The following is a 25,950-nucleotide window of genomic DNA, read 5'->3' as shown; positions in this document are numbered from 1 at the left end:
GTCATGAAATCAAATTCCCATAAGTTAAAATCCGTAAGTGTATACGGTTATGAGAGATATGGGCTCTCACACATTCATTCACAAAAGCTCGCTACACAATCAAGGAAGCCATTTTGAGACAATTCGCTAACATTAGTTAGCTTGCTAGGTAGGTAGCCAATTTTAGCTGTTAGCCATCGAACATCGGAATAGGAAGCAGTGTCACCGTCAAAATTCTCCCCATTCACTGAACAAGCGGTCTTAAAAACGTTATATGTCACATTGAAATTAACGGAGAGTTGTTCCATAACCCCTTATTTTAGTTTTCTTCGTGAACGTCCATACGGCAAAGCTCTTAGCAAGCAAGGCCAGATAGGTTACGGTTAGCTTCTGTCCTAGCATTATGGAACTTCCTTTTAGCTTGCTGGCTAACTTTTCCTTTCGCCTACATAGGTAGCTAGCCAGCTAATGATAGCCATCTTTTAATCACTGACGGTCAGCGCCCCCTATCTCCTCCATTATTTGTTTCCGTGTTAACCCACTATGATATCTTTGTTACTTACTCCATTCTTTTACGTGTGATAATAGAAATTAGTTAACTTACTTAGACGTATTTTGTTTTTAGCCAATTCTGTTCCACATAAAAACTTCAATGAGGGAGAAGGGGTCCAGCCGGTCGGAGTGAGATCATCGAAGTCCTCTGTACGTTGCACGGATGGTTTTAGTTTCTCAGCGAATAGCCAATGAAAACAGCAGCATCTCCGATGGGGGTGGGGCGCTGCGTGGCGGCCTGTTTGTCTTTTTGATGCTCACTGTGTAGCCTACACATATAAAGCTGACACATGTAATATGCAGCTATTTAGGGTTTGTAGGCCTATCTGGTATTGTAGTCTTGAGATAAAGAAAAAGTAGACAGATAGACAGACAGACAGATAGAATATGACAGAACGGAAAATGTTTTGAGAAAGGAAATGAGGGGAAACAGAGATTTAAAGAGAGAAAAAGGTGAATAAGAAAAAAAAACTAGACAGGTAGACAAGAGGAAAAATAATAATGTGTGAGTGAACTGCATCGATGCTGCCCTTTGAAAGAGAAGAGTGAAGAGGTGAAGTGAATGTGATGAGTAGGATGGGTAGCCTTGATTATTCAGCACAAAGTTAAAACGCTCAAATGTAAAATCGCCTATAGAAAAGAAAAAGATGTTAAAACAAAAGAAAAGGATGGAGCGAAAGAAAGCTTAGGGATGCACAACCATTAATTTCTACCTGACAACTTAACGTTTTATTCCTAAATCTTACAAAAATAAATGCATAGCACCCCTTTTTCTGAAGTTCACTCTGAAGAACAACCTGTAAATTAAGCCATTCAGCGTAAACTGATCAAAGAGAAGTCAGTAAACAGAAGAAGTATGAGTCATTGTCATTAGGCAAAGCAATGCTATCAAGGTTCAGTGTTATTACATCATGATGGCTTTCACTAAAGATCAGGGGTGTAGATAGCCTACTGAAGGAATCTCGGCCTGCAGGATAGAGACGTTATGATGGAAATGTAGGACATGACTTACAGGTTACTCCAGTGCCCTTCTCTCCTAAATTAACCTTACTGACCTTAACAAGGAATTTTATTTGATTGAAAAACCCACAATCTCTGTTGGTTTTAAATACTCCTAACCCCCAAAACACTGTAAGATGTATTTGGGATAGTATTTCGGCAAAGGAAGTGTTTCAGGAGGATATAGTACCACTAAATGCCTAATTAAATCTTACTTGGTGCCCAATTTCCCCGTTTCTCTGTTATCCCTTCTCTTGTTAAGATTGTGGTCACTGCAACATTTTGAGACAGGTAAAGACATTGTGCATTTCTGACGGAATTAGTCATATCCTGTTTGTCAAGAAGAAACAGGTCTGCTCTGTTTCCTCTTGTGGTCAGGCATTTAAAACATCAGTTGTTAATGTTTTTTTCTTAAAATAACTGATTGAGGCTTTCAATGTTGCATAAGCTTACTGTTACATTTCTATAACAAATAAATTATATGTCTCAAAGACATTGTGGCTTTTATGAGTGATAGTGATGATGTAGATAAGGTGGCTGCTCAGAACAGTATTTTACAGACTGTGACAGACAGCATGCAGCCTGTTGACAACAAACTGTCAATATAACCATTTATTTTCAGCGTATTCTGTGTAGCAAAGCTTAAGAGACAGAATAGTGAACTTTAAAAGAGCAACCAAATTAATAAGTTGAAGTTGAAGTACTTATTGAAGTACTTGTGGTGAACAGCTTTTTCAGAGACCTATGTGAAAGTATCAGTAACGGTTTCCTATGTAAGAGGTGTTTGCTGATTCGTGGAAACAATCTGTTTTGGCATCTGTCCCAGATTATAAAATGCAAATACAGGTTGAGCATGTATACAGTACATTTCATAACTAGACATGGCATGTCTTCAGATGACACCTCTTGAAAATTGATGACTGATAGTTTATGAAAAGGGAAGGAAATATTGCCTAACACTTGTTGAAGTTGTTATCTGCAAACATATTGTGCAAGATGTGTAAACTATTAAACATTCAAAGCTGCATGGTATCACAACTTCAAACTATTTGAAAATTGTATTATTTGCTTTCACCACTTTAAAGAAATACAAGCATGTAAGTGTCTTGACAACTTCCCGGCTTCCTGACTTCAAGTCCAACCATGAGATAAAACTTAATCTGTAAACTGTATTCTATTACATGTGTTGTTACACTGTGGTAAGCTTATAAGAGAGACTTTTGTATTTTACAGATGTCATTAATGCTTGCAGAAAGTATGTTACTATATTTATTATTTGGGATAGACGTGATTTAGCTGGGCGGTTACAAACACCACAGTCTGTGGCCCACCTCAGAAATTCTGACATTAACCCCCTCATGACTCCAGATGTCCTGTGAAAGATCTGAAGTTTCGGTTTCACACATAGGGCTGTCACACATAGTCTCACCTTGGTACCGAAATGGTGGTGTAAGCTTCCTGTGTTTGTGCTTCTGCGTGTGTATACGTGCACTTTCTGCCCACAGACCTCTCCTGTCTGTGTTCAGCAGACGGGCTTTCTCACACAGCCTCCTTATTATGTTTTGAATTTGTGTATGTGTTTGAGAGACAGACAGTGTAAAAGAGAAGAGGCAGATGGAGAGATGATTAGGAAATGCATGAGAAAAGAAGAACACTAACATCTAACAATGGCCAGACCTTCCCTTTTTACTAATACAATGTAAATAATATTATTACAAATATTATTATTACAAATATTATTATTTAGAAATATGAGTAGAAAAAATAAGATACAATATATTATACAATATATTAACATAACATTATGCTGTGTAGCACTGTTAAAAGAGTAAGAAGTCAAATGTGCAGCCTAATATGCAGTATGACCTTCAGCGACTTGATGGAGAACGTTTACAAATGCATCAAATACATTTGTTTTGTGGCATCCCCTTAACAGTTAACAGTATCCTTGAACCTTTAATAAACACATCCTCAGAGGGTCCAGAGAGTTGAAGGCACATATATGATAGTATTGATCTGCTCAGGTATAATCATGTTCACCTGTGAATCCATGTCTACAAGCAGTTATTGCTCTGTATTGCGGGCACGTGCCTCTGAAACTGCACTCATACCCCTCATCTGGCCACTACTCTCTGAGACCTGGGGCCTCTGAGAGCTTCTCCAGCTTCGGACGCTTGACAAGCCCCTCCGCACCTCCTTCCTGATATTGTCACTGGACAACACATACAGGATTGGGTTCATGGCGCTGTTGATGGTGGAAAAGCCCAAAAAAATACTGTAGGGTGTGTAGATGCCCCTGTCGAAGAGACACTTGTCTGACACCGTATGGAAGCTGATAGCCCTGGTCAAAAGGATGACGTGGTACGGTGCAAAACACACCAGAAAGAATACCACCACAGCCAGTGCGAGCCGGCGCACTTTGTCCTTCTGCTTTGGCCTTATGCTATTGCTGGCTACGATTTTGGATTGGATGGTGCGGTTGGTGAAGACCAAGATGAAAAAAGGTATCAGGAACCCGATGAGGACGCGGGCGTAGTTAAACCCTGTCACCATTGCTGTAGTCTGTCCCGGCTCAAAACACCGCTGTTGCACCTCACTGTCGGCGTTCCCCTCTTCCATGGTGAAAACTGGCAGGTGACCCAATGCCACGATGATGACTATCACCATGGTAATCATCCAGGCATGTTTTTGCTGTCGTATCCCTCGAGACTCCAGGGAGTATACGACCGCCACATAGCGATCCACGGACACACAACATAACAAGAAGATGCTAATGTACATGTTGTTGAAGAAGATGTATCCCGTCCACTTGCATGCTGTGGAGCCCCAGACCCAGGAGTGGCCTCTATAAAGGTATGCTGCCCACAGAGGAAGGGTGCACAGGTACATGAGGTCGCAGACGGACAGGCAGAACAGGTAGATACCCAGTACGTTTTCACGCCGCACCTGCCGCATGGTCAACAACAATGTTGCGAAATTGGCAGGAACCCCCACCACAAACACCATGCTATAAAGAATCATGAGTGGCACCCGGTCCTCATCATAGGGCATGCTGCAGTTGCTGGTCAGGTTAGCAGGAGGATAGTTTGTGCTCGTGTTCAATACCTGGGTCACGAAAGGCACAGGCATGGTCACTGGAAAAAGAGCAGAGGAGAGACAGGTTAGCGATGACGAGTGATAGTTCATGAAAAATACCAATAAAGGGGAAACTGGAAAGGGGTGCGTTCCTAGATACAATCTAACCCTCTGCCTCAAGATAAGACAAAACTCATTTATGAACGCATCCATGGGTTCTCACAGCTCACAAGAACTCAAATACCCACAATCTATTGTCCCCTATAAATGGAGTCATCCGACACAATGTTTCTGCCTGGCAAAGAGAAGGCGAGTATATGAGTAAAAAAAAGGGTTAAATAGGCTGCATACTGCCAAGATGAGGAGATACTAACCTACATTTTAGAAAATTAGGAATTGCCACATTGACAATTATATTATGCTTAGATGCAATAATGTTTTTCATAAACATAAACCCAACAAAGGCTAATATCAAATATTGCAAACTCATGGTAAACTGAAAATTAAAAGTAGCTACACATTCAGGTTAGAATATTAAATAAATGCTCCCACGGTCCTGCATTAAAAACTGCATATTTTGCACACTTAAGTGTTATCAACACTTATCCGTCTATCATTCTCTCAGAACCAAAAAGTTCAGGCCATAATAGATTTTAAGTTTTGCCCTCAGACATTTCATTTTCCCACAACTTTTCATTTTATGACGTGACTTCCAGAAAACTTTTGATAGCAACCAAAGGTTAGATTAATATGATAATATGATACTGTAATAGTGAAAACAAATACATAGCATACCATTGTTAACAGTGCAAATCTTGAGAAACTGTGAAATGAATGATCACATTGTAGGTCTGAAACAGAGCTAATGCCGGAAACGGTAAATTAAGTGCTGATGATGGTGATGAACTAAAACTGAAACTGGCTGTTTGTAGGACAGGTAACCACAGCTGTAACACCTTGAAGCTTGCCTTTTACTCTCATTTAGTCACTGTGGTTCATTGAAGTTGCTTAAAGATTAATAAAAAAAAAATGTGCCTAAAATATACATTGAGTGTTAACTTGGTAACATACAGAGATTATGCACTTGACATGCAGTTATATGATTGGTTCCAAACTCTTCTAAATTTAAATTTGCTGTTATACAAACATACAAACTGAATCAACTACATGTTGGTAAATGGATCAGTTATTTAGATGTTTGTTAACATTTAAAAATAACAACAGGGGAGACAGAAGAGAGAGGAACAGGCAGTTTACCCTAAAGAGAGAGGGAGGGAGAGAGAGAGAGAGAGAGAGAGAGAGAGAGAGAGAGAGGAGAGAACAGCGGAAGGGCCTTCCAAAGCAGGTACATGCTCTGCAGCTGACCCTGCAAATGTATTAATTTATTTATCATTCATCCCATTTCCTTTAAATGATCACGCTCTCTCTCACACCTGCACCGTTTACCTCAGTATTTTAAGAAATCCCGCCTATGGCCCTGGTTAAACTATAACTTGTAAAAAGTGATTCATAGAAGTAAGATATATTTGATGTGTGAACAGTAGACAATTTTAAAGTTACTGCATTTTCTGCAAGTTCTGCATTTCTTTAAGAACAGGGAACTGGTTATTTCAGTCTTACTTATTTTCTGCATCAGACAAGTCTAAATTAAATACACACTATGGCCAACCTGAAATGCATGCACATGAAGATAAGGTAGTCCATACTCTGAGTCTATTACAGACGACTAACCTGTGAAACCTTTTCGCAACTCACCAACAACAATAATCGTCCAAAAATAATAACCTAAGTTTGGCCTATTCTGTAGTATTTCCCTTTCAAGCTCCGGACGTGAGATGCTGATGGAAGCGACACGACCTCCTTTATTTGTCATTTATAACGGCTCGAGCCGTCACATCGTATTAAGGTCGGTCACTGTTTTAAACGTTGCCCGAGAGGCTTGTCGTGGTGTGCACGGTCAAGTTCAAAGCCTTAGCGGCTAAATGTACAGTGCCGCCTACTAATGAGGGCGGTGTTAAAACGCAAGGCTGGCTCGAGAGATCACTGGAATCACGTACGCGAACAAAATTGAACCAAACAATAAAGTAACCATGTAGTGCGTGAGAAAAATGGAAAGAAAAAAACGAAGCAACTTTAAATCATCAACAAAACTTCTTTAGGGTGTTAGTGGCGGGTCCATTTGCATACCTTCAAACGACAACATCGTAATCCAAGATTAACGTGACTTAAACTAGTTATTCATATTTTTATTTTATAAAAACAATGCAGGGCATAGGTATAAATTACACAGTCGGAATAAATAAAACGTTAAATGTGTAGAATATGCATAAGGCTTGCTTAAAAAATATAACCCCAAACTGCTTAAGATAATTTCTTATTAACATCGCGCAACATTGACACAGCATATAATAGGCCGAGGAGATTACATTGTTTGCAAATTAGCCTACAGAGAAACCTCAATCACTTCACTTTTGTCAGACCACGTGAATCCTCAATCCATCATGTAAAGTCAATCACGATTTGTGATCATTTCAAAACGTTATCCCTATGGTCCAGAATTACAAATCTGCTGACTTTAAAGTACATTTCTTAAATAAATGTTCTTCTTACCGCTGCAGAGAAGGCGCGGAACCGCCGTTTGGGTGTCAATGCATGATCAGTGTTCTAGTGCACGCTGTGGTAAGGTGATGTCTGTGTCATGACATCTCTTCTAACGACTGTACCACATTTCTGCCAAGAGCCGTCCAGTCAACGGCTGACAACCGACGGCAGGAAGTTGCTCTCAAACACATGCTAGTGGAGCATTAAGTGAGAGAATAAGCAAGGACAATATAGGCCTTTATTTCTACTTGTGTAAATTTAACCCGGGAGAGTAATAATTAGCCTATAGTAACAAAATATTTAATTTTAGAGACAAAAACAGACCTTGGTTTGGTTCTTTTTTTTAAAAAACGGGAACCAAACTAACTTTTTGTTTATTACAGCAATACACAATGGCCAAATGATGCCACATTATTGCACCATCTCAGGAAGAGATCCTGAGTCCATACATTTTGTGTCATCAGAAAGTTGCTGACATATGATCTTTCTGTCAGCATTATGAATTGTAATACAAAGACAATGGTGGGATTTAGAAATAAATTACCTTAAATATTTGCTATCACATTTCATACTTGATATATTTTACTTGAACAGGGGCCAACCTGCTGTATCATATTTGATACATATATTTTCAACAATATTTTACTAGACAATAAAGAATAAATATTAGTTAAGGATAAGATACTTCAGTACAGTACATTTTTATTTTTAAATATTAGTATCAGAAGTTTTTCAGGAAAGTATTGATCATAATGATGTAGACATCTCAAAACTCATGTAGCAACAACAGGCATTATAGAGTTGAGTAAAACAAACATACCATACGTTGGGTAAACATTAGAGGGTGCGTTAACACTAATACTGGTAAAAAAAAAAAAACAATGTGAGGAGGCTGACACCAATATGGACTGCTAACTATTTGGGGTACAGGGCGGGAGACCTATCAGGAGAACTATGCTTTATGGCACCACCTCATGCAACAACCACTAGACCCTCATGCTCTAGCTATAAGAAGAAGCTAGCACAGTATTCTCAGCAGAAGCAATGAAGAAACAGAGGGAGACGTTATGGGAGGATAGGAAGAAAAAAAAGAGTCAATAACTGAGGTTCTCTCTTTGCAGGTTCCATATCCTTCAGCTTGTCAACACATACGTGTACACTGTCTATTATGGGATCTTGACGCACAATTTGTATTTACGACAGTGGTGTAAAAGTGAACTACACTCAGCAACTTTGGAGGGAGCTCAGCAGCAAAAAATACCAATTCTGCCAGAATGGGGCATTAAGATGTAATGGTTCTGTGAAAACACAGTTATCAGCCTTTCCCAAATATTGAGTCATGATATATTTCAGACCCTACCAATCTTTTGAATCAATAAATCAAGGTTATTTACTGAAATAGCACTAAATAGGAGGTTTCCAAAAATGTAAGGAACTATACAATAAGGATGTGTATAAGTAAATAATAAATTATAACAGCCACCAGCAGCAATAACAATGTGCCAACTGTCCCAAGTAGCAAAAGTTTGAATGATTTTTTAAATGATCTGTAAGAGAGACCAATGTCAGAGGAACAGAGGACAACATGATGATATAACTTGTACTGACAGTTTGTGGATGATTTCTTTGGGTAAATAGATCCTGTATGTCACTATTAATGAGCATACAAAATTCAATTAAGATTGGCCATTCACACAAGCATGTGTTAGCAGCTGAATTTTGATTAGCCATAAGTAACCAATTTGTTTAGCAAGCCAAATGGAACTTCAGGAGATGTGAGCAAACGAAGCCAAGCCAAATGTTGCACACTAAATTTGTGACTTGCGACACCCCCCAGTGGCCAAAATTGTGTGAACTTTGAACCTTCACAAGATATTGGCTAGTGAAGCAGTACATTCTTGCACTGAACATTATTTACTATGTGGCACTACTCCACAAATGAATCGTAATGAGCTGGGGGTAATGTGCCTACTAGAGGCCACCCTGCCATAAATATTTAGTCATTTTTGGCACAACAGTCTAATTACAGTGCCCTCTAGAATAATTGGCACCCTTTGGTAAAAAATGAGCAAAACGAGATGCGAAAAAATTTCTTTATTGCTTATCCTCATGATCTTTCATTCAAAATACTCACAAAAATCTAACCTTTAATTGAAGTAACATAATTGAAAGAAACATAAAATTCTTGTGAAACAAATATTTTTCGCAAAAATATGTGTGCCACAATTATTGGCACCCCTTCAATTAATATTTTGTGCAGCCTCACTTTTTCAAGATAACAGCTCTGAGTTTTCTCCTATAATGCGTGTTGAGGTTTGTGAACACATGGCAAGGGATCTGAGACCATTCCTCCATACGCTTGTGGACTCTCCTCTTCAGCTCATCCCACAGATTTTCAATGCGGTTTAGTTTGGGGGACTGTGATGGCCATGTCAAAATCTTTATTCTGTGGTCGGTGAACCATTTTTTCGGATCATTATCCTGCTGGAACAGGGGTGTGAAACTCAAATACACAGAGGGCCAAATTTAAAAACTCTGTCCAAGTCGAGGGATGAACATATTCAATATTTACTGAAAAAATGTAATGTAAACATGAACATAAGTTTAACATAGGCCTATTTAATCTGGGACACGCAGGCTTAATCTTAGGCCTATTAGTTATTGCCTATAAACACATAGATCAAATTTCTAAATAAAATAAACATCAGTGGCATTCATTTCCTATGCCTCTCTTTTCTGCATATCGCAGGCGCTCCATTTGTGGTCAGTCCAACAAGTTTGTCCAAAGGCAGCCCCATTTAATTTACACATTTGGATAACTCTTCAAAGAGATCTTTCCCCGTAGTTGTGCCATGCATTGATTTAAATCCCAAAAGTTCCTCTATAACACACAGTGTCAGAGCCGAGTCCACTCCACGGATGAAGATTGACAGCTGGGCAGTATAAGATGTGTCGCTGCTCTCCTCACAGCAAGGGAGTAGCCTCAAAAATGGCCAAACGAAAGGTGGACTTTGGATAGGGGTTTTCAAGAGTGGTGGGAGACAGAATGTATGTTTACCGGTGTACAAAGTGCAAACCTGTGTTGTGTTATTTATTATGACCGCCGTGATTAGCGTGGAACCATTGATTTTCGTTTTGATCCGTTGCACCCCCGTCGGACTGGACCCCTTTTAAAGAGGGTGGGGCAATTCAGTTTTCTGTGAATAGGTCCAAAACCGTAGGGCCTAGGAGGACCACATTTTTTTTGTATGTTGGTCTTAAGAGGCCACGTCAACCATTCCACTACCACTTATTTCATGTATAGCGCCACCTAGTTACAAATGAAAAAGCAAAAATGGAGTGTTGTAAAACATTTTAATTGTAAGTTGACAAGGTCAGAACTGCACGAAAACGGAGGTGTGGGATAATTATGACACCTTCTGACTGCACGTTAAGTTTCGTGGAATTCCGTTCACGGGGGGGCATGCAATAAATTGATTTATATGGTAATACACCAACTGGCCTGTAGGTGGCGCGACACATTTGTCTTCGAATATCCCGAGAACCGTAGGGTAGGGTCTTAGAGGGCCAAATTGTTCTTGTATGTTTGTGTTAAGGGGCCATGTTTTGACAGTGTTTGCACACCTCGCATCTGATCAAACTCCTCCGACAGATTTAATGGGAACGCCTTGAAATGTGGTCAGGTTACTCTTCAGCCATGGGCGACCAAAAGTTATATAAGATTTTCTCATTAGTCGGAAGGTGTGGGCGTGGCAGACCCTCAAACTTTGCCAACTTGCCAGTGCTTGCCACAAAACACAAAGTCTCCTATAACTGTTGCATACATTGTTTGATCCAGAGACAATGTCTTAGGGTGGACGCTGGATCTGGCCAGAACGCGTACATATGCCTGACTGATAACACCTATAGCGCCAACTGTTGGTGGTTGGAAACTTCACTTTGTTTCCACACCTCGCATGTGATTGAACTCCTCCTACAGATTTAATGGTAATGCCTTCAAACGTGGTCAGGTTACTCTTCAGCAATGGGGAATTAAAAGTTATGAGAGTCTTTTACAAAGTTTGAAGGGTGTGGCTTGGCAGATGCACTCTTCACAACTCCAGTCACTTATAACTTGTGCATATATTGTTGAAAGTGCACGAAATTGAAAGTGGTGGATCATTATGAGACCCTCTAAATGCTTGCCAAGTTTCGTGCAATTTTGTCCATGGGGGGCCATACAATTCTTGTTTTTTATGTGACTGTACACCAACTGGCCTGCAGGTGGCCTGACACAGTTTTCTTCAAATATCCCGAGAACTGTAGGGCTTAGAAGGGCCGCATGTTTTTTGTATGTTTGTCTTAAGGGGCCATGTCAACCCATCCCATAACCACTCATTTTATGTATAGCGCCACCTACTTAAAAATGAAAAAGAAAACATGAGGTGATGTAATTGCAGGCATCTCTGGCTGACATGGTCAAAACTGCACCATATTGCATGGTCAAAACTGCAACAGATACACACACATACACAGTAGACATTCGTATGCACACATACACACACAGTAGACATATGTACGCATGCACAAATAATTCCTTTAATACATAAAAATTAAACACAAACCAATTTACACACACAAAACACATAAAAACACACTGACAACCGTGACTCATTCTGTGCCAAAACCTACTGAACAGTTCGGTGGTCATATTTTGTAACGCTTTGCGTTATGTCTAGTTCAGTACAGGGACAACTGTTGCAAGAAGGATCTTTATTCCTGTTCAAGCACACCAACAAAAACAGATTGGTCTCCAGCTTTCTAGCTTCTCTTATAAAAGCTCATTCCAGCATAAAACAAACAGGCTTGTAATACATACATAAAGAATATATACATTGAGAAAGATAAAGAAAGATTGTGAGCACTAACTGACATTTCAAAAACGTTTAAAATACACCAGAACCAGAGCTTTATTTATTTTTCCCTGACTGGAGCTAGGGGGTGCTGCAGCGACCTCAGCACCCCCCTTCCCGCGCCACTGTCCACATCTAACATATAGAACCTAATGAAAGTGTGGCGAGGACAAACTCGTATATGACAACCCAATGGCCTATTATCTGATCTGCCCCTTGCTTGTGCACCGAAGCACACAAACAGCCGATCAGACTGTCTGAAAGCACCCGTGTGCTCAACATAACACTGGAGAGCGCGCACCGGGCAAGCTTATTCAAACACTCCTCCTTTCGCGTCAAGTGGAAATACTGCCAACTCAATCACCTGGTTATGGAATGGGGTTTTCCACCACCTTAGGCAACCCTCCCAAACAACTTGTGGTGATGTAGGTGGTGACTTGGAGATTTTATGACTCCAAGACTCAACTTACTTCTGCAATTCTTCAGCTGTGATCCTTGGAGATTATTTCACCAGTCGAACCATCCTCCTCACGGTGTGTGGGGGTCAGTGTGCACACACGTCCTCTTCCAGGCTGATTCTTAAACTCTTCTGTTGCTTTAAAGGAGCCCAAAGCAACATTAGGGCATCAAAACTATTCTGGATAAGACAATCTTTATGATATTGACATTTACTTCACCATATTAGCACATTTGCATCATTATTTAATACTTTGGGCGTTAAAAAGAGCGCTAAAACTAGCCGCAATAGCGTAGCCCTTTATACTGTATGTTGGTGCCACCAAAAAACCGGCACAGGATTCCAGTGAGTAACGGATTCCCGTCGGCAATTCTCAGATTTTTCCGAACGCGTGATGTCACTATTTGCGAACGCATGGTTCTATTTCAAGATGGCGGATCTTGGTTGTTACGGTCAACGCAAAAGTTAGAAAACAAAACTTTTCTACATACTTCGTTGCTGGAATCTTCCTCCATCAGGCGAAAACGCTCAAGGGCTTTCTGCTTCGTTGCTTGACGAGGACGATGTGCCAGCCATGGGCGCAGAAAAAGCAGCACAAAATGGTAAAGTCAACGCGTGCGTATCGTAAATTATGTAAACAAATAGAACACATTTCGCGCATTCGAAAATAGAATCAGTGACAGGATGATAGAATGTGATAGAATCTCCGGAAGCGTTCGGGACTCATCGGTCTTGTTCGCATGCGGTCGGAAGATTTGAAAAAATGGCCTCTCCCCACCGGCGGTGCTTGCAGCGCGATTTTCTATCAGTTCTCACCACACAACGACGTCTCATCTTTGCTCCTTGAATGTCGATGTAATGGTATGGTGGTATTGAAACTTACTATGTGTAAAAAAGACTAGAAATTGAACAATTATTATTCGAGTCTCAAGCCTCTTATGTTGCCTCGGGCGCCTTTACACTTCTTAATTATTGCCATGATAGTGGGAATGGGTATTTTCAACAGTTTAGAGATTTTCTTATATCCATTACCTGATTTGTGCAGCTCAACAAGTTTTCGTTGCACATCATCACTGTGTTCTTGGGTCTTTCCCATAGTGAGACAAGACTAAGGGAAATTGGCCTGTGTCAACTCATATTCATATTCAACATTTTTTTTTCTTTCAATAATTTTACTTTTTTTTTTGTATATATTTCAGTGAAAGACCTAGAGGATAAACAGCATAAATTTTTTTCATAGCCTGTTTTGCTCATATTATCTTAGGGTGCCAATCATTCTGGCACTGTACTGTATATGTTATTGTCGACCAAAAAAAAAACTGAAAAAAAAAAATCCATTTTGACAAACACTATATGACTGTCCTGTTATTACTTTAACAGACGGAGAGTCACTGAAATAGAGAAGTAAGTTGATTATGAGGTTGATACACAGATGGCACAAGAAGAGGAAGTTAACATAAACGTAGATAAAACATCTGGGGAACAACAGTAACAATTGTACCAGCCTGGCTTTTAATAATAATAATAATAATAATAATGCATTTTATTTGTATAGCACACTTTCACATACAAAGATCTCTCAAGGTGCTTAACAGGGTCACAATAGCAATTTTAAACAGTGCATTCAAAACAATACAGAAAAGAAATAAAAGAAAAACAGAAACCAGGACTTTAGGAGAAGGCAGATATAAAAAGATGGGTTTTGAGGTGGGATTTAAAAGAAGTGATGGAGTCCAAAGCCCTAATGTTCTACGGGAGCTTGTTCCAGAGTCGTGGCCCCAGCGAGGAGAAGGCACGATCTCCCATTCTGGACATATTTGTCCGGGGAACTGCCAGAAGGTTTGCTTGTCCAGACCTAAGAGTCCTTGGTGTGAGATGAGGGGTGAGGAGATCCTGGAGATAGGCCGGACCGGTGGTGTTGATGGCCTTGTGAACAAGTAGGACTTTGAAGTTTATTCTCTGGTCGATTGGAAGCCAGTGGAGGGAGTGGAGGACTGGGGTGATGTGTTTGGATCTCCTTGTCTTGGTGAGAACCCGGGCAGCACTGTTTTGAACATACTGCAGCCTCTGGATGGTTTTTGCTTGAAGACCAGCCAGCAGAGAGTTGCAGTAGTCCAGACGGGAGCTGATGAATGCATGCACCAGCTTTTCTGCAGCATGTTTGGGAAGAGAGGGTCTCAGCCTTGAGATGTTTCTTAGGTGGTAGAATGAAGTTTGGCAGATGGATTTGATGTGTGCATCAAAGGACAATGAAGAGTCCAGCTTGACACCAAGGTTTGTGACGAGTGAGGAGAGAGGGGTGGGGTGGCCATTTATGGTGATTTGGGTGATACCAGCCTTTTTAATTTGGTGGGGCGTGCCAATAAGAATGGCTTCAGACTTGCCACCATTTAGCTGTAGTGAGTTGTTGCTCATCCAGTGCTGGATGTCATCCAGGCATTTGGTAGTCTGTGATAGTGCCTGTTGTTTGTCGGGTGAAGTTCGGATGTAGATTTGTGTGTCATCTGCATAGGAGTGAAATGGGATGTTATGACCTCGAAGTATGTTTCCCAGGGGTAGCATGTAAATTAAGAAAAGCAGGGGCCCCAGGACTGACCCCTGGGGGACACCAGTGGTAACGCACCTAATGCTGGAGGTGATATTTCCAAGGGCAACATATTCCTGCCATCCTGTGAGATAGGAATAAAAGAAGTCCAGGGCAGTGCCTGTAATTCCCACCTCCTGGAGGCGCCGAAACAGGATATTATGGTCCACTGTATCAAAAGCGGCGCTTAGATCCAGCAGGACTAGTAGGCTAGGTGAGCCAGAGTCTGATGACATTAGGAGGTCATTTACCACCCTCACGAGAGCAGTTTCGGTGCTATGGGAAGGTCTGAAACCAGACTGGAAGGATTCATAAAGCTGATGGGAGTGGAGATGGTTATGCAGCTGGAGGGAGACAACCTTTTCCAGGACCTTTGCTAGGAAGGGGAGGTTTGAGATGGGACGGTAGTTTGAGAGGTCCTCAGGGTCCAGATTGTGCTTTTTAAGCACAGGTTTGATGGCTGCCAGTTTGAGGGAGGGGGCAACTTCACCAGCAGATAGGGATCTGTTTATTATGTGGGTTGCAGTGGGAACAATGGCTGTGAGGCAAGCTTTCAATAGAGATGTAGGGATGGGATCCAAAGAGCTGGTGGAGGAGTTCATTTTTAAAACAATGCTGGACAGCTCAGCTTGGGTGACCTCAGCAAAATGATCAAGGGCCGGGCCATCACAGGGGGCAAGATCCAAGGGAGGATCAGATTGGTCCGGGGTGATGTTGCGCCTGATGTTATCGACCTTTGTTTTGAAAAAGTCCATGAAGCGGTTGCAGTCATCAGAGGAGGGAGTGTTGGTGGAGGAGCTGCAAGGTTTGAGCATCTGATTTATAGTGGAGAACAGGTGCCTTGGGTTATTATGGCCAGAGTCAATGAGAGTGGAGTAGTATTTTTAGAGAGTGGCTTTTCCTGTAGACTTCCTTCCTGTTAGACCGAAGGCCACAGAAAACCCTTAACACTGGTAAATACTGATATCTGGATGAGAGGTAAGTAGATATTGGGTGTTTCTCAAAGTCAAGCATGCTTTCTTGGTAGGATGGGTCCTTCCAAGTCCTTCTGAGTTCTTCCAAGAGTCCTTCCGGGTCCTTCAAGACTCCTTCCTCTCCTTCGGAGAACAAACAATGGAACAATCTAGCAGGTGACTGTTCTTAAAAAAAGGCTGCGGTAGGTGTGCAAAGGATTGTGGGTGCTTAAAGAATGCAGAGGATACTGCATCCTTGAAAATTCTCTGAATGAAGGACGTAGAATTGGAAGGATCCTAGACATTGGAACAGTCCTTCAACGGGAATCGATGATGTTGCATCCTTGAGACGCGAAAAATAGAGTAAGACAAGTAAAACCAAATGAACAGCTGCATCTCTTTATTTGACTCAGTTTCGACACACTTTTGACTCTGCATGGATGGCCATGAACGGATCATACGCCATGTTGCTGATTTGGAAGTGGGCCCGTCCGTCCCCTCCCACCTTGACCTCTTTCCCAGTGCACCTGTTTCCGTCCTTGTCCCCGGAAATGACATCACAGTAAGTGCCCTCGCGTAGGCCGGTGTTCAGGGTCACATCCAGGTTCCTGGAACACACACGTTAAAACGAAGGTCAAGTGTCTTTCACTATTCAGCATCTTAGCATCTTTTTGTACATGTGGTGATGGAAAAACTCAAATCACCATTCTGAATGTTCTTCATTGTATTTATGAATTCGTCAGTAGTAGCCTGGATACCAGCCTGAACTCCACCCACAACATTTTTGGTCTGGGAGATTCAGTCTGGACTTGAGCTAGTTGGGAGAGATTCAACGTCTCGGAAAAGTGATCTGACCAATCAAATTGTAAGGGCGGGCTTTATACGTTGATGGACAGATGACCAACCAACGCTTGAGTTGATTAGATAGATAGAATATACATCGAACAAAGATGGCGGCGTCTCGGGAGCTTAGTGGGACATATTTTATATGATTTAAGCTATCTACACGACTTTTTTTATGTCTACATTGACTCGGTTAGTTGTGTATGTGCAACACGAATGTTGCCGAGGATTGTAGGTCTTAACTGAAGCACTCTAGACCATTATTGATAGGTTATGCTAACGCGTAGACAAAAAAAAACATTGAAACAAATGGTAGCTAGATATAGCCTTGCTGCTAATAAGTACGTGAGCAGGCATATCTCACAGATATTGATAGCGCATTCATTTTGAAAGAGGAAAAGAGAAACGCGATAAAGGCATTTGTCGATCGAAAATATGTTTTTGCCGTCCTTCTAACGGGATCCGGTAAAAGTTTTAATGTATCAAATGGTCATACTATGTTGCTCTGATTAGTTGTAGGTATCCAATTGAGCGAAGAGGCATTTTTTTTCTTGGTTCGTTGAAACACGCCCCATAATCACAGTCCAATGGCTCAGCATTAGACTCATATTCTTACTAGAGTTATGAGTATGACATCGTCAGGCTACGTCAGTAGGGCTTTGTTCTAATAATATAGAAGAATGGCAATCTCCAATATGATAAGAGCAAATCTGACAATTGACAATCAATGCGAAATTGACCAAATATTTGACAGTCAGATTGAGTATTGTGTTCTACATTTTATCTTTCTTACCAATCATCATTGTTGATGACAAGGAACCCTTTGTTGCCACGTCCAAAAGCAATCTGGTTGCTCTTGTTGTCCCACCAGTTGGAGAAAGGTTGCCCATTGACCACATTACGGAAAACCACCATGTTTCTGTAGACAGCGGAGAAAATATGACATTTAACATTCAGTGCACTTACTACAACTGCTACTACTACTGCTACTGCTACTATACATTCTACTACTACTACTGCTACTACTATAAACTCTACTACTGCTACTACTACTGCTGCTGCTTCTAAACCTACTACTATTACTACTACAACTAATCAAAACTCTAATAGTACTACTACTACTTATTGGATCCCAGTCCAGGCCCCATAACCTAAACCTAACCCTCCATCCAAACCCTAACCTAACCCCTATGTGTATCCCCCTCCGACTTACCCCAGTCCCGCACATTATATCATTGACCTTTTTATCTTCTTTTGGCCTCCAATTCTATTTTCCACCTTTTCCATCCCCAATTTACTCACCCTTTTTTTCTATCAGTTGGCCACCATCTCCTTTGCAATCAAACAAACCCCCCCCCCCCCCCCCCACACACACACACACACACATCGGTCAATTAGATCGGCCAGTGCACCCACGGCTAAGGCCACATTAAACCCATACTACTACTGCTGCTGCTGCTACAACTACTGCTACTTAGTTTTTCTAAACACAAGGTAGTCTTATAAGACACATACCTAATCTGTCGCCATCTGTGTTCACAGACCCAGTTATCCCCACAGGTGGTGTCTGGGTTGATGGGCACTGGCTTGGTGGACCCGTCAGAGAAGCTTGGAGGCCCCATCCAGTCATTCTGGTCCTGGGGGGGTGAAGCACAGTGTGATGATGTGAAGGGCGATGCACACACACACACACACACACACACACACACACACATTAACAGGCTTAGAGGGGACCACTGTTGATGCAAGCTTGAGTCCCAGGGGACTGGCCATCAGAATAATTAAAGCAACGAGCACAGGTCTGATTGCCTGGGGTGAATTTACTATGAACAAAGTGTATTCGGGGTATTATCACATAGTGCGACAGAGGGAAATGCCATAACAATTAATTCAACCCCCAAAACATACATTTACGCCCCTAACATCCTGACATTTGAAAAAGGGCATTGTCTGGTAGTGTTCACACGGTACATTATCTCTAGTGCAAACTTTCATGTAAAGCTTTATCCTTTTTTCATTCAAACATACAACTAGTACAGCCCTGTCTGGCCCTTTGGTGGATGTCTAATTTGCTACCTGATCCAAAATGAAGTTTGATGACAATATATTATTGATAATTATACATTTAAACAGATCTATGCGAATGCTAGCATCATGGCTTCTACATTTTTGCTCATCTGTAGTTGTCACCTTTCCGTTGACGATGCGGCGATCCCAGCGAAAGCTTGACATCACCCTGGTGACTCCATAAGGATGGGCCAACATCAGAGCCGTGGCAACCTTATACAGCCTGCAGAGGACGGTACACACATTGGAAAGTACAAATTAAAAGTAGCTACACATTCAGTGGTTGCAGTGTTGAATGCTCCTGTGGTCCTGAGGTCAAAACAGTTTATTTTGCACATTTAAGTGCTATGTGTAACTGTACACACATTAGAAAGTGAGAATTAAAAGTGGCTACACATTCAGTGGTTAGAATGTTAAATAAAGAACCAAAAAGTTCAGGCCTAAATGGACTTTTCATTTTATGAAGTGACTTTTCAGAATCCTTTTGATAGCTACCTAAAATTGATTAAGAGTCATATAATAATTTGATACTGTACTACGAACTTACAATATTTCTCACTGATATAGTCTTTCATATGAGACATTACAATGTGTTGTTTGTAGTTTTATAAGCAACTAGTTTTGGTACCATCTTCAAATTAATTTTGGTAGCATATGGTCATGTGAAGGACAGAGAAACACCTAGTGCTGATGATGGTGATGACCACTAACACACCAACTGGCTATTTGTAGAACAGTGAAAATTAAAAGTAGCTACACATTCAGTGGTTGCAGTGTTGAATGCTCACTGCGGTCAAAACATTTGCACATTTACGTGCTTTTGTAGCAGTACACACATTTTAAAGTGAAAATGAAAAGTAGCTACACATTCAGTGGTTAGAATGTTAAATAAGGAAGCAAAAAGTTCAGGCCTAACATCAAATTTTTGTGATGTGACTTTCGGTGACTCAAAGTTTCGGGGACTCAAAGTTAATTTAGATTAATATGATAATCTGATACTGTAAATATCTACTATCTACTAGTCAACATTTCAGAATGATCACATCGTAGGTCTAAAACATAGCTAATGCAGGAAACTTCACATTAAAGTAAAGACTATGCAACAATTTGACACTTTTTGAGGTATAGTTTTATAGGCAACTAGTATTGGTACCATCTTCAAATTAATTTTGGTAGCATATGGTCATGTGAAGGACAGAGAAACACCTTTGTTTATCCCACTAGTCATCCAAGATAAGCCCTATGTAGTTCTGTGTAACGGGCTGGAACCCCCTGCAAAAATGGAAGAAAAGCTTTCACACGCAGGACATTGCCAGCTATAAGGCCAAAAGACACCAGCTATAAGGCCAAAAGACACCAGTTAATGTGTTGGCAAGCTTCTATCAGAGTCAGCTGGGCTGTTGGTGGTGTTTGCAAGGTTTTTGCATGCCTTTTAGGTAGTTAGCTTACTAGTTTTGGAACAGAAATCCACATTGCTGCTTTAAGTGCTGATGATGGTGATGACCACTAACACAGCAACTGGCTATTTGTAGGACAGTTCACCACAGCTTTAACACCTATCAGCTTGACTACATCCGGCAGGGTCCTCTTGTGTGAAATGCTGACAAAGTCACCTGTCTGCTGTGTGTGGCTTCTATTCAGACATCTTATTCATGTTAGAAAACATACCAGGAGAATTGGATGAAGATGTTTATTTGCTAATTTGCTAATTTGGGGTAGAATAAAGCCCGTCTCAATAGCCTACAGTTTTTGGAAGTTTCTTAAAGATCAAAATGTAGATTATGTACGTATATTGTCTAAAATATACATACATTATTATGTGAGTGTTAACTTGATTACTTTCAAATGCAGTATATCATTGTTTCAAAACTCTTCTAAATTAAAATTTGCGGTTGTGCAAACATACTAACTGAATCAGATACATGTTGGTAAACAAGTCTTATTTTTCTTCCTGCTCAGAATATGTAGAGTACCTGAAGTCCCAGAATGTGACAATAGCGGCTCCGCCCGCTCCATGGCCCCTTTGGTTGTCATGGTTATCCACAAACACCAGCGCTTTGTCATTGGGCATGAAGCCCCAGCCCTCACCCCAGGTTCTGCAAGAAAAGGAGTTTACATGGACATGTTCAAATATATACACAAACGCATTACAGACAGATATGCTCATGAGATCAAATCATGCTTCACTCAATGAAAGCTCACTTTAGGAAACTGAGCTTCTCGCCATTCCATTTGCGCACTATATTGCCGAGTCTGGCTCCATACTTAAACTCGGTCATCCTGCCCAATCCAAAGTATTCATGGGACTGGATGGGCTCTCCACCAAGATCGATAACCTGAAGGGAAAGAGACAAACATCAAGGGTAGAGATTCCCAAAGCCTTCTAATCACTGCATCATTCATGAGTTATGCCTTAAGTGGTACCTCCGGTTTTTAAGGTGTTTTCAAGAATGTCCATAGCTAAGTACAGCTGCTGCTACTACACTCTTAGCTATACCTTAACACAGTTTTCAGATAAAACAAGCATTTTACAGCCTAAACTTGTTAGTGTTTATGTGTTAGTATCTGGACTTATGCAAGTCCTTGTGAATTCTCCAACATTTATCAGGGTCAAAGAAAAGTGGGAAAGGACATAGGATGTATTTTTAGTTTTGACTATTCAACTACAACCATGAATTCAGCCTCTTAAGGTACACATAGGAAGATTTCCCGTAGGGGAACTCAAGGAAAGGCCTAGAAAAGTAAACAACTGTAGTAAGGTATACCTTCCAAGTCTCTGCAAAATGCTGAGACACTGTTATCAGGAAACCCTACCTAGATCCTTAATTATTACACCATGTCAAGATGAAATACTATATTAATATTCAACTGTTTCAAGACTCAACAATATCCTCTGAACATAAAGATAAACTCAACATGTTGAGTTTAGGTGTTTCATAAGCTGAAAATAAAAAACTGAAAATAAAAACAGATCCTGTGATTTCTCCTTTCTCACAAAAAGCTAATTTCTCTCAGTTTCTGTGCACAAATTAATATACAGTAGACATATGAAATATATAGTTTACTTCCTAATGTACAGACTGATTTCCTTATATGAACTGTAATATTAAAATTGTTCCATGTGGTGTTGATAATTTTGTTCAGTGTGTCAGTACACTGGGTCAGTGACCTACTATACCCAAAATTCCACACTGTTCGGCCAGAGGAAGTAGCTCATTTGTACCTCTTGGAAGATGAATGGCCTGGAGCCACCAGCAAACCAACTGGTGTTGAGGTTGTGCATTCTGTCAAAGACAGCCTTCAAGTCTCCAGGCCACATGTGCTTACAGGCATCCACCCTGAACCCGGCCACGCCCATGTCGATCAGCTTGTTCATGTACTCGGCCGTCTTGGCCCGCACGTGCTCCTTCTCCAGAGCCAGATCTAGCAGACTCACGAGACGACAGTCCCTTACCTGTGGACACCAGGAACACAAAGTATTGATAGTGAAGTCAGTCAGGATCTAGACATTTATTTATCATTATCAATTAAGGCAAAGTAAAATTATGAATGCAAAACATCTTCACTGCATTCATAAAAATGTATTATATGCAACATCCTGAACATCATGGCATCACCATGCAATGTCATGCATTCACAATATCTTGTGAAATTAAACGCATCTGCCATTATGTAGGTACACGTGTGGTTGTATTACACTGAGTGGTAAATGTGTGATCACAGACTTGGTTAATATCATTGTAGCTCTCGATGTTTCCGCTGCCAGTTTTGCATTTGCCGTCGTTGAAGTCCATGGCTGAATAAGGCACGGTGGGGAAGTCTTTCTTGTGTGCGTTGAAATAGGAGCCACAGCTTGAGTGGTTGCCCTCTCCGGCTCCTGATCCACACATGTGGTTGATGACGGCATCAACGTAGATGTTGACCTAAGAGAATGCGGAAATTAGTACTTCATGAGCACTGCAATCAAAACATTTAGTCATGCATTCTATGTAAATAATTACCTGCCACAGAGGGGAGATTGATACTTTGATAGATTGAAAGCTTTTTATCACTTATCATTAATAAAATATTCCACTAGCATATTGATACATATTGATAAGAATATTGAAACATTTTACATCTTTTTGCAAGAGAGCTCCTGGAAAAGAAGGTCTGATGACAAGTGTAACATAAAGGCCAATCAATCAATCAATAACACAAGCATTTGTGAGCCAGAGACACTAATTGACATTAACTTAACATTGCAACATGATAGCGCAGTGAGTGCCTTGTTGTTTGTCCTACCCCAACATTGTTGCATCTTGTGATCATATCCTGGAGTTCTTGTTCATTTCCTGATCGGGAGCACAGGTTGTAGCCGATTGGCTGATACCTCTGCCACCAGGGTCTCCAGGGGCTGGACAGAACAATGTGTTCGTTCGGAGGGGAGATCTGCACAAGGGTTTACACCACATATCAACCTTCAGCATGCATAGTTCTCTTCACAATTATTATCTTCCTACAGGTTAACTGGTAGAGCAGTGAAGTACTAACGGTGCAGAGTTCACTGGTTCTATTCCTAAGGAGCACACTCTCTATATGACCTTACGTTCACTATACTATAAGTTTGAATAAAAGCATCTGCTAGAATACATACACATTTACAGTACAGTAACTGTACCTTAAAATCCCACCACACGGACATAACTTCATTCGAGGCAGTGTTGATGGCTCTTTTTTAGTGCTCCAATACTAGTGCCTTAGGGCTTCAAATTACAGATGTACCTATCCCATTATACCCTACGACTAGCAGACAGACAAACAGACATAAACAGACAGACATATACCTGAACACCCCCATAGCCGTTCGGTGCCAGGTAACGTTCGCATTCGGCAGCTATGTCTGCCCAGCGCCACTCAAACAAATGGACGATGGAGGTTCTTCCATGCCTGGTGTGAGGGTTGTGCTGGGCTAAGCTTAGGCCCAAAAGAGCAACGAAAATCAGGAGCTTCATTTTCATGCCCGGCTCAGAAGAAAAGACCGCCAGGGCAGTGTGTTCAAACTTATATGCTGTCAGCAAACATACACACAAACCCACACACACACACACACACACACACACACACACACACACACACACACACACACACACACACACACACACACACACACACAAACACACAAACTGTCAAAGATATCTCAAAAGTGGGAAATACAAATAAATCCTTATCTGTAGAGTGACAGACATTCCCAGATGCAAAACAGAACGTTTTCTTCCCCACCATTGAGCAGCATGTTGATAAAGTACATGGTTGTATAGTAATACGAAGTTAGCTAAATGTTACAGCTTTTCCACATTGTTTGCACCAAATTGATGAATTCATGCTTCACAAGAATTAACCCTCTGGAAATCAGATGTATCAAAAATGAAACTAAAAGTGCTCTCAACACAGGGGTACATAGTGTGACCAGTACGTAGTGTGACCAGTACATAGTGTGTCCAGTAAACTCTTGTATTTGCGTTGGTTATGCAATGTCTTTAATGTATAACCCATGGTGGTTGCACAATGCTCAATACAAACCTTTTTCTTACGTTTTCACTAATCTGTCCTTGACCTTTAGAATAACATTTGAAAACTGCCACATTGTCCTTATTTGATCCGTTTAGCATAGCCTGTTTACTCCAGTTTGCTATTCAACATGCTACATAAAAATGTATCGATCAGTGAGGTTTTACTTCAAAATTGCATCACAAGTAAAACATAATTACCTGTATTTCTAAGAACAGCACATTTCTTCAAAATAATGTTTCTGATAATAGACAGATTTGTTATAATACATGTAACCGTAGACTACCCACGTGGATCAAATATTCCTGAGAGGACAGATTTGTTATCACAGCAATTGAACGAGCTCATCGACTGTACAGAGAGCTTCCACATAAAATAATAAGATGAGCTTGATATGAATACGGTAGATTAAAATAGTTTGTGCTCCCTCTAGTGCTCAAAAGTGAAAGGACATGGTTCATGATTCAACTTGTGCTTTCCAGAGATGAGAGCTCCAAAGTGTGATCAAAATATACGGATACTTTATAGAACAGGGTCGATAACAGATATAAAATAGTCCATGATAGTTCATAATGATGGCCCCAGACAGGTATTTTTCTACTGAACAGCAGGCATACAGCCGACAGCTCTTCTTCTACTGAAGCAGCAGGCCTACAGCAGAAAGGTATGTTATTTTTTTGTCACAAATGTATCAGGATGATACGACACGCTTTTACTAACATAGACCTTTAGTAATATATTATTTGAATATGAGTAACTATTAATTGTCTGACAGCTAAACTGTGTCTAAGTGGTAGGTGGTATTTTGCAACAAAAGGGTTGGGGTGGGAATTACTAGGCTGATATTTTACTCTACATTTGTTATTGCTCATGATTACAGAAAAACACACCCAATTATCAAATTATTATCAAAAACCACAAATTATACTTTTCTCACATAATGCATCCCTAAATCTACATGTAACTGTATAGCCATTGTATAAACATCAGATGAACATGATGCAAGAAACATACTTGCCCTTTACAAAAAAAGTCACCTCTCTGAGATTAAATAACGTCTGGGTTACTTACGTAAACCCGGTTCCCTTAGCAAGGACCAGATATAACATATGGGATCTGACGATCTCAAAATAAAAAATATATTTTTGTGGGGGTTAAGGAAACTTTTGGGCTAGATAGATGACTGTCCCATCTGTCCCGGTGCACCAGGCAGCCCGGATGCCGCAGTTCCAGATGCCGATTACCTGGATGCCGAAGTCCAAGAAGCTGCCAGTCCCAGTGCACCAGGCAGCCCGGAGGCCGCCAGTCCGGATGTCGCAGTCCTAGATGCTGCCAGCCCGGAGGCCGCCAGCCCAGATGCCGCAGTTCTGGAGGGCGAAGCCCCAGAAGATGCCAGCC

General features: G+C 40.9%; 2 protein-coding genes across 2 annotated transcripts; both read right to left on the bottom strand.

Moving 5' to 3' along the window:
• Positions 1 to 3,594: 3,594 nt before the first annotated feature.
• Positions 3,595 to 4,659, bottom strand: gpr132a (G protein-coupled receptor 132a; the record flags this gene model as incomplete). The annotated part of the gene is made up of 1 exon (XM_080849556.1): positions 3,595 to 4,659. One exon carries the CDS (start codon positions 4,657 to 4,659, stop codon positions 3,595 to 3,597), a length of 1,065 nt encoding a protein of 354 aa, XP_080705682.1.
• Positions 4,660 to 16,501: 11,842 nt separating this feature from the next.
• On the bottom strand, positions 16,502 to 24,002 carry LOC308374431 (alpha-amylase-like; the record flags this gene model as incomplete). The annotated part of the gene is made up of 10 exons (XM_080850207.1): positions 16,502 to 16,700; positions 17,729 to 17,854; positions 18,451 to 18,572; positions 19,126 to 19,225; positions 20,976 to 21,098; positions 21,205 to 21,338; positions 22,226 to 22,456; positions 22,728 to 22,925; positions 23,287 to 23,433; positions 23,829 to 24,002. The coding sequence occupies 10 exons, from the start codon at positions 24,000 to 24,002 to the stop codon at positions 16,502 to 16,504; spliced, it is 1,554 nt and encodes a 517-aa protein (XP_080706333.1).
• Between the last annotated feature and the right edge of the window lie 1,948 nt (positions 24,003 to 25,950).

This window comes from Sprattus sprattus, assembly GCF_963457725.1.
Source record: "Sprattus sprattus genome assembly, chromosome: 13".
Taxonomy (NCBI): Eukaryota; Metazoa; Chordata; class Actinopteri; order Clupeiformes; family Clupeidae; genus Sprattus; species Sprattus sprattus.
Note: the sequence above shows the minus strand (reverse complement) of the source record. Positions and strands in the feature narration are given on the sequence as shown.